This window comes from Nelumbo lutea, chromosome 3 (genome assembly GCF_056320005.1).
Source record: "Nelumbo lutea isolate HS-2025 chromosome 3, American lotus-T2T, whole genome shotgun sequence".
Lineage (NCBI taxonomy): Eukaryota > Viridiplantae > Streptophyta > Magnoliopsida > Proteales > Nelumbonaceae > Nelumbo > Nelumbo lutea.
Genome location: NC_142686.1, coordinates 31223692 through 31232823, shown reverse-complemented (window position 1 = coordinate 31232823; position 9132 = coordinate 31223692). Strand labels below are relative to the sequence as shown.

General features: G+C 34.6%; 1 protein-coding gene across 1 annotated transcript; it reads right to left on the bottom strand.

Annotated features, from left to right (window-relative positions):
* Window positions 1-234: 234 nt before the first annotated feature.
* On the bottom strand, window positions 235-1348 carry LOC148864012 (zinc finger protein 4-like). Its single transcript, XM_088980599.1, has one exon. The coding sequence runs from the start codon at window positions 1238-1240 to the stop codon at window positions 470-472; it is 771 nt and encodes a 256-aa protein (XP_088836725.1). The 5' UTR covers window positions 1241-1348; the 3' UTR covers window positions 235-469.
* Window positions 1349-9132: the final 7784 nt, after the last annotated feature.

Sequence of the window (9132 nt, the reverse complement as noted above, 5' to 3'; positions counted from 1 at the left end):
TTGAATTTCTATCACCCTTAACCAGATAAAAAATTGAATTCAGATAAACAGATGGAGTTGCACAGGATTGCCTAGTACCATCCATGGGTGCAACCCCATATGATAATATAGTTACCAAACATCCAGGTCAAAAAATGTGAGACCACAAGCTTGCATTGCATCCACCATTTTCATGGCTTTAAGGTGTTGGTTTCACCATCTGAAAGTTACTGGCATCTAACAAACAAGAGGAAATTTAGATGGACAACATGATAAGACACTTAATAGGCACTGAGGAGAGTGCATATCTCTACCATACAAATTAAACGCAAACTGAAACTTCCCCTCATCAAGTATCTAGCTCTCATAAAACATCATTCAGAAATGAAGGGAAAGCTTGTACTATAGCTCATGTTTTTCTCAGTACTGTACATGAGAGAGAATACATATATAGTACTGCAACAATTGAATGCAAAAAGAAAGGGACCTCTTACAGCCTCAGTGTGAGATCTGGTGGGGGTGAATCTACCTCTGCAACTGAAGCTACCGTTACAAAGTTGAAGGATGAGCTTCCTGACCATTCAAATAATCCTGGGTGTCCAGTAACTCCCTCAGGTACTTGTCGAAAGCTCCTAGGCCAAAACAGTTCTGCCTCATCATCCTCCACCACCACTGGTGGCCTAAAGTAGTCATGTTCGAACCTGGCACCAGTTCTCTCTGGTAACGCAGCGCCATAGCGCACAGGGAAGCGAGGTTTGATCCCAAGGAAGCGGCATGCTGACCCATGTAGGGGCAACGATGCTGCTGGGTTACTTGGGTACCTCTGGAAGAACATTTCCATCCGCATGGCTCGATTTGCAAATGTTCTCTCTCTCTTGTGCGCGTTCTGATGCCCGCCCAGGGCCTTTGAACTGAAGAACTTGCGTTGACAGTAGTTGCAGGAGAAAACTCTCGAGACAGAGGTGCGCTGCTGCTGCAGCTCTCCTGCTGCTACTCTCACAGGTGTTCGATAATGAGAGCGCTCCACTGACTCCTTCCTGCCGTCTGCATGTGTTTTGAGGCCGAGGCTTAAATCGAGAGAGACAGGCCTGGGATCATGTTGAAGCTTAATGGTGTCTGTAAGGCAGGAAGAGGCGGTGCTCTCCTTGAAAGGGTCCGGAGTGGTTCGATGGACGGACATATTAGAACCAACTTGGCTGTTGGTGTCTGATTCATCTGCAGACAAGGTTTCTGCTTCAAGCTCAGAGCTTGATGCTTTCATGTTTGGTTAGAAAAATAAGATTGGGAGAGCTTGCTTGTTATCTGATGAGTTGCACCCAGGAACTACTGATCCAACCCACAGTTGGTAGTTGCTATCTCTTCATCTTCATTTAAGAGAATTTATAATGAATAATTCAGTTATGTCACCAAAAACAGAGAACAGAAGCTCCAAACTAGAAGCAAATAATTTAACTGGTTGGACAAGATTGACAAAGACACATAAGGAAACAAACAAATAAATGAGGACAAGTTTGTCAAGTTATAATCAGTGGCTACTCCTAATTAAACTTAATTAATGACCCTGACCGCAGTAGTTTACACACCTTCACACCACATGCACTGTTAATATAATTAAGTCTCAGTTTGGGAAGAGTGTAAATGTAAGGTTTAAAAATACTATATATATACACAAGGTTTTGTACTGTATTTTAACTCTTATTAATTAAGCTTCATGTTTTTTAGATTAAAAAACCAAAAGAGCCTCGTGCTTTTAGGAAAAGACTATGCTGCCCAAAAGATATCTTTTTGGGCTTTGACCAACCAAAACCCCCCATGAATTTGATAAATAATCACTTGATTATTTACCACTTTTATGATGCCAAATGATTGGTCATAAGTTTTTCTGGTATCATATATAGTTGAACTCATTTTCTATGATCACTTCAACATCTCATTTGTCTTTTTTGGAGGAAATAGGTTTCAGTTTTTTTTTTGGTATTCTGAAGGGGGAAAATGGGAATGTGGTTCTCATTAAGTACTTTCCCCTTGTTTGATTTTTATTCGTGTAGGATCCACAGAAAAATCATTTTTTTGAAGTATCACTTTATTATTTGGGCAAGTGATATCCATTTCTCAAGTGGATAAATAACTTTTCCACATAAAAGAAAAGTTAACAAAATATGTTGGGATAATTTTGCTCATTCTAACAATGACCTTTTATGGATAAAAGAGCCCTTGTATAATTTACCTTGAAAATCAAAAGAACACAGGTAAGTATTTCCCATACCCGGCCGGGTAAATAAATTTATCCAAGTAAATAGCTTTTTAAAAAAATGAACGAATTAAGCTTCAGCTTTTGCCTTTAGATCAAGTAAATAATTAAGGTATTTTGGTTTGAGGGTAGAAATGAACTGAGGGATATTGTGGTAATGTTATAAAGAACATTAGTCATTTAACGGAAAATTTCTAACAAGAGGCCTTGATCTGGACCTAGAAAGTTAGGGGCCCGGGGTGGTTAATTTAAGAGAATCCCCGGAAAAGTGAGGCTGTGTGGGAGAGTTTTAGATAAAAACCTTACAAGTAATTAAAATGGTAATACCAGACACTGAACCAAGGTTCAACTCTGGTTATGATATACGTGGAGCCTGGAGAGACCAGGCATTTGGCGTGGTTATGATATACGTGGAGCCTGGAACGGAGACTTCCCCCCCCCCCCCTCCCCTTGAAAAGCGCTAAAAACATATATCATCTTTCACATCATTAAGAAATTAACGGAATGAAAATAAAAGCCAATAATTACCAATTTGGGTCGTCAGTTTTTCCACTGGAAGGACCCTGCATGTGTGTTGCTTGTACTAGAACATCAGTAGACCCAACATTGAATATTGAGTAATCTCCAAGCAAAGTTGCCAAACAGATCAATAGAGAAAACCCTAGTATCAAAAACCAGAACAAGTTTACACCATGATTGAATAAGTGACTTGAGCTCTATAACTATAACATATTATTTATTTATCTTGAACTACAAGACGGTCTCCAGAAGAACAACAAACCCAGAGAACAAGTCTACAATTTGCATCTTATGCAACATAAATGGGTTAACTTTATGAGTAAGAAAATTGGTTATGAATTAGAATCATTAGGTTTCTTCCACAGATTGGACTTTGGAATTCTTGAGTTACTTCTGACATAAATATGGAATTAAACTTTTCTTATCCATTTTAAATGTTAACATCAGAAATCATCTCCAACTGTGCAAATCCCCATAATCAGATTTTTATCAACTCAAATAAAAAAGAGATTGAGTTATGAATTCGCTTGTACATTAATCTTTCTTCCTTTCTTTTTTATTCAATTTTAGAAACTATAATTAAATTTATATTTAAAAATAGAGAAGTAGCAACTAATGATATCCCAATTTAAACCATGACATCCACTTCTTACCTATTGATTCTCCTCACTAAGGTTTTGCATTCCCATAAAAGAAACCTGAAGCTTATTAACTAGCTCATTCAAACTTAACTGAAAATTATAAAGAAAGGTTTTGGACCATTTATGGACTATCAACAATTGGATTTGGTGTGAAATTAAATATATTTCCTTCGGCAGAAAAAGGACTATCTGGTTGAAGGAAATGATATGGAGTTTGGTGTAAAACTTCCTCAAGAGATTGATGTGGAGAGATTCACCTCTAATTATAGTTACAGGTCAGATCATCAAATATAGGGTTCATGGAGAAGAATAAAAGAAAGAAAGTAGTTAGCTAGAGAACATGTAATTGCATGCCAACAATTGGTATATGGAAAAGTAATTAAACAAATAATCTAACAAGGTAAACCAGAACCTGTCTATAAGTTTGTCCCTCTGGATTTAATGATATTATGACATCAGATCATTAATAAATCCAAAATTCTGACTTGTCCCCTACAGTTTATTTAACACAAAGTATGAAAGAAGCAGCGTATATAGATAATGGTTGAAAATATAACTTAAAATAAAAAAAGCCATATTGGTCCCAACTATCTGGAGTCATGGGACTTGGGAGGAGTAGACTGGAAAAATATAAATAGAAAATAAAATAATTTTTATTTACCTATTTATATAATATGGCAGAGATATATAAGATTAAAAGTATATTCAGTCTACCCCTCCCAAGTCCCCAGATAGTCGGGACCAACATATATTGGGTAATGTCCTTTTTAAATAGGAGATCTAGAAATGTTGCTTTCATCTTGTGCATATATTGGAGAACATCTACAAAACCAGTAACAAGTCAACTATTGCAAGTTGAAGGGTCTAGAAAGAGCTAGAGGCAGGCCCAGACCAACATAGATTGAAGTAGTGAAAATGATTTTGTGGGTTCATATATAATTTAATTTATTGAGTTGAATTGTATATAGCCAATATATATCTAATAAAGGAGGCGGCAAGACGATATTGTGAAATGTCAGTCATGTTACCTACACACCTAAGATAAATTCATAAATAAATAAATAGAAGGTGCCGCACCCAAGTTGCATTCTTGTTGTATCAACATGGAACACAAGACAACTTTCCATACATGCAGTTAATTTGTTTAACATACTAGAGTTAATACATTTCTGAAATAACACAGTTCAAGAATTTGTGGAATATCAAAAGTAGGAAATCACATATTTCTCCGCCCTACAGCACATCCTCACCGTGTATTGGGAACATCTCTCGATGATAGTATCAGTCTCGATAATGTTATTATCGGGAGATATTTATAATACACGACAGGAATGTGCTGTGGGGCATTGTGGGGCAGAGATGTAAACTCTAAAAATAGTGAGAAAATGATTTGAGGGCCCATAGTTTAAACAAGGATATGGAAATGAACTGAATTCATGCATGTAGCTTATCCCATATAGTTGGTAGAATGTTTTGTTGACTTGAGTTGAATTTATATATATATATATATATACATATAATATAATAAAGGGGGAAATTAAAACCATATTTCTGTAAGTGTCAGTCATGCTACATGGATAGCTCTAAATAAATAAATACATATATACATAAATTAATAAATAAATATATAGGTGCCACACCCAAGTTGTATCCCTATTGTATCAACATGGGCCACAAGACAAATATATTATGTCAACAAATACACAACTTGCCCATACAGTTTGTTTTATATACTAGCTAGAAGACATTTCTAAAACAACCCAGTTCACCAAGAGTGTGGAATATCAAACTACATTACAGAATCAAATAAGGCTTTTCTCTTTTGAATGAATGAACTTTCAACATATTTTAAGGCATTTTTCAACAAAGCTAAACGCCATAAAATGGAGTGGCCTACTTATATGCCCACGGCATATATCGAACCTTGTGACACATAATGTCAACCCATGACACTGTTTTCTCCAACTCACGAATTTATCAAGAGTCAAAGAGATATGCCCCAACTCCCTTATATGGCTAAGTAGTACAAATCTAATAATATTCCTTTAATTTTATGCATGGATTACTTAATTATAATAGATGATCATGTGCAACTGATTAACTAATATAAATAAACAAATAAAATCAGCAAACAGTACTATATGAATTGCTGTGAAGTGAAATCCAAACACATAAATATTCACAAGGAAAAGGGAAAAAATTCTTAGAAAACATAATGCATAATTATATTTCCAATTGTTTGTTTAGTTTTCATGGTTCAACCCAGTATCATGAGTTAATCCACTATTTAGATCAATCCATTCTTTTGAAGTAAAAGATCTTATGCAAGGGACATGATGAGTCAAGTGGACACCTCAAATTATATTCTTATAATTTTTTTTTCTTCCTTCTGATCGATGATAAGAATCTCTAAAGAAAGCCAAGCTACCAACACTGCTAATTAGTTAGAAGTTAGTCAAAATGTTGTCAAGATATTTGCATGAAAGGCCAAAAATATTTCAGAGTTTTCCTCCAAACAAACACTTCAATCTCAGCTTCACCATGATCAAAACTTATTCTCAAATAATCCAGGGTCCTCTCTCGATTTCCCATGATTTAAGAGAATGTAGAAAAGAATGAGGTTTATACAAGCAACGAATCTTTCCCAGTAATGTTGGAGCACATGTCAGAGTGGATAGAGTTGAATCATTCCAATGTTAACCCAAATGCATTCTTTTGCAGTTCTATCTTTTTGAGTGTCGGCACAAATCTATCTCAGAATCTCTCTTGGTCATTTCATACTTTATATCCCAATAAAGATAACCAAAGAAAATTATGAGCAGTACACCAAAAAAAGTTCAACTCTGGCAATTTGATTCTTTTAGGTACGGTTCTTCAAGAAAATTGTGAAGGAACAGACAATTTGAGCAAATTAATTAGGCTCTGATAAATTCATAGAACTAAGCAATAAAAATAAAAGGAAAAATTGGAAAGATAATTATGCTTTGATACAAACAGACTGATATATATTAATTAATCATTTCCTTCTTAATTTATTAAACCAGTCATGGAGTGTTTTAGTTACAGATGAACAGTGTTGCTAGCTAGCTAGCTATATATAACAACATAGTTGTCTTATTTACCTAATATCAAGATAATTGTATATATGCATGGAAACTGGAGTAGTTGAAATCAAATGGGTCTTTGAATCACACCACAAAAATCTATTTTGTAGGAGATGTTTGAATGAAATCAATGAGATTAAGGTTTGAGATGAACTATTATGTGCTCATTCAACAAATTTTGCTAATTCGGTTGAACATATTTTGATTTTAATGGCAACCCTATTATACATGGAAAAATAGTAAAGACAAAAACATGTATTAGCATCTAAATTAGAAAGAGTGACCAAATGGGTCAAGTGCACTTGGAATTGACAAAAAATTAATGAACTCAATTGCTAAAAAGATAACAAAAACCTTGAAACCATCTACTTGCACTATTGACTACATTTCCCACATATGATACGTTCAAGAAATTTGTCAAACTGTTGGAGTCTGTATGATTTTTATATACAATGATAATGAAACAACACTCAGGAAATAAAAGAACAAAATTTAAATTCACTTGACGAACAAAAACAAAATTTTATATACAATTTTCTGAATTGTACATATAATAATAATAATAATAATAATAATAATCCAAAAACTGGATGTATACCTAACCTTAGCATTTTTCTGCACAAAATGGCCGCTTTGAGACTCAAGCCTGCGTTTTCATGCTTGTCATCGACACTACACCAAGAACTGGCCCCTACGTTTGAAAGTCCAACAACATGAACAAAAGCTAATCGAGTACGTACCAAAAGTTTTCAAAGCTCTATTAGCCTATTACAAGGTAGAAAGATTTGATGTACAATGTTGTTTTACTTTTGGCCATCACTAAAATGACAGCTGATGTACATCCTCCACCAAAAGCACGCTTAACCACTAAGATGTAAATGGATGCATGCTTGCTAATTTCATCGAATAGTTGAAGTGCATAAAATTTATGAAACTACTTGTTCAATTCAACTGGTCGAGTTTAGATTCTTTTTTTTTTTTTTTCTCTGTATTGGAATTAATGGATGGTAACTAATTTTATTAAATAGTTGAAGTGAGAGAGATCAGTGACCCATCATAGCTAAGTATAGAGAGTTTGACTCTTTTGGGTTCATTTTCTTTTTGATGTTAAGGAGTTGTCAATCCATCATCATTGAGACTTATCTGAACTATATGGGGCAGGCTTATAAGGAATGTCGGTTGAGTTTTAAAATTAAAACCCAAATTTTATTAAAAGATCACAGTCCTTTTAATGATTCTTAACCGATGAATTAATAAAAAAAAAAAAAAAGCAAAAGTCAGGAACAAATAGAGATTATGATGAACAATTGTTAGCAGGAAAATAATTTGGCTGTTTTGAATAAACGGCCCAGCTGTTTGAGCTGTTTCAGAGCTTCTTATGCATGACACGTTATATAGCCAATATTCTCTTAGACAAGACAAGGCACGGAGTGGAATAACGTGTCATGCAGAGAGGAAGCTCCCGAACAGCCCCCAGAAAGAGGGCTAACCCCTCCTCCCCCCCGGCGGCTGTGTAGCCATGCATTTCAGTACTAGGGGACCCAACAAAAGTATTGATAGTGGGATATAATTAAAGATTCAACTGAGAAAGTTGCCATGTTACTTTTCACTTAGTATAATGACAGGGGAATTAAATAGGGTGACAGCATTATTTGATGAAGAGTTTTTTTTTTTTTTTGGAAAATATTCTCTCTCCATTTCAAACTATATCTCCAAATAGACAAATTACATGTAATATTTTAATTGTTCATGAGATGTTGAATGTTTTGAAAATGAAAAAAAAAATGGTGATATAAGTAGGATGATGACATGTAAGATTGACATGAAAAAGTGAAATCGGATTTGTTCATCACAGACAAATTACATCTCCCCATGGACTTAGTTTGAAAAGAGTATAAATACAAATGTGTGCAGTATAAATATATGCAAAATACAGGGTTTTGCACTCTACATATTTGTATTTGCACTCCTTCCAAACTGAGATATTGCTCTAATGTGCTGTGTGATTGGCGCAAGGAGCAAATCTGGTTTCAGAAAAAAGCATATAATAGATTTGATGGGAATCTGCAGAGAAAATTTTGGATTTTTTGAAAATGCATGGATTGATCTAGTTATACAGTATATAACCTTAGTTTCTTATTCAATTCACATTAGGCTATGTTGGTTTGAAGGAAAAGGTAGGGAAAGGAAGGGAAATGTAGAAACCTTTACAAACCTTGTATAGGTTTCTTTGCCTTTCCCTTTCTTTCCCCTACATTTTTCTTCAAACCAAACACAGCCTTAATGAATCGCCTACTAGAATTATAAATCCCTCTAGAGGAATTAGATAGGAGACCTCTCTCTCTCTCTGTATTGTGTGGTGAGGCTTTAATTAGACTTATTTGCAGCAAGGGTAGCAACAAGAGGTAAATTATAGTCCAAGGCATCGAAAAGTGGACCAATTAATTATTCCAATATTTTAATTTGTAAATGATTGTTTTTTTTTTATTTGCTAAGGTTATAGTCACAAATGCCATTGAAATTAGAAAACTCTTAGATAAATTTGCAAGAGAATCGGGTCAAAACTCTAATTTCTCAAAATCTAAGCTTATACATTCAAAAATAATTGCTTAGTTACATAAAATTATATCAAGAATAA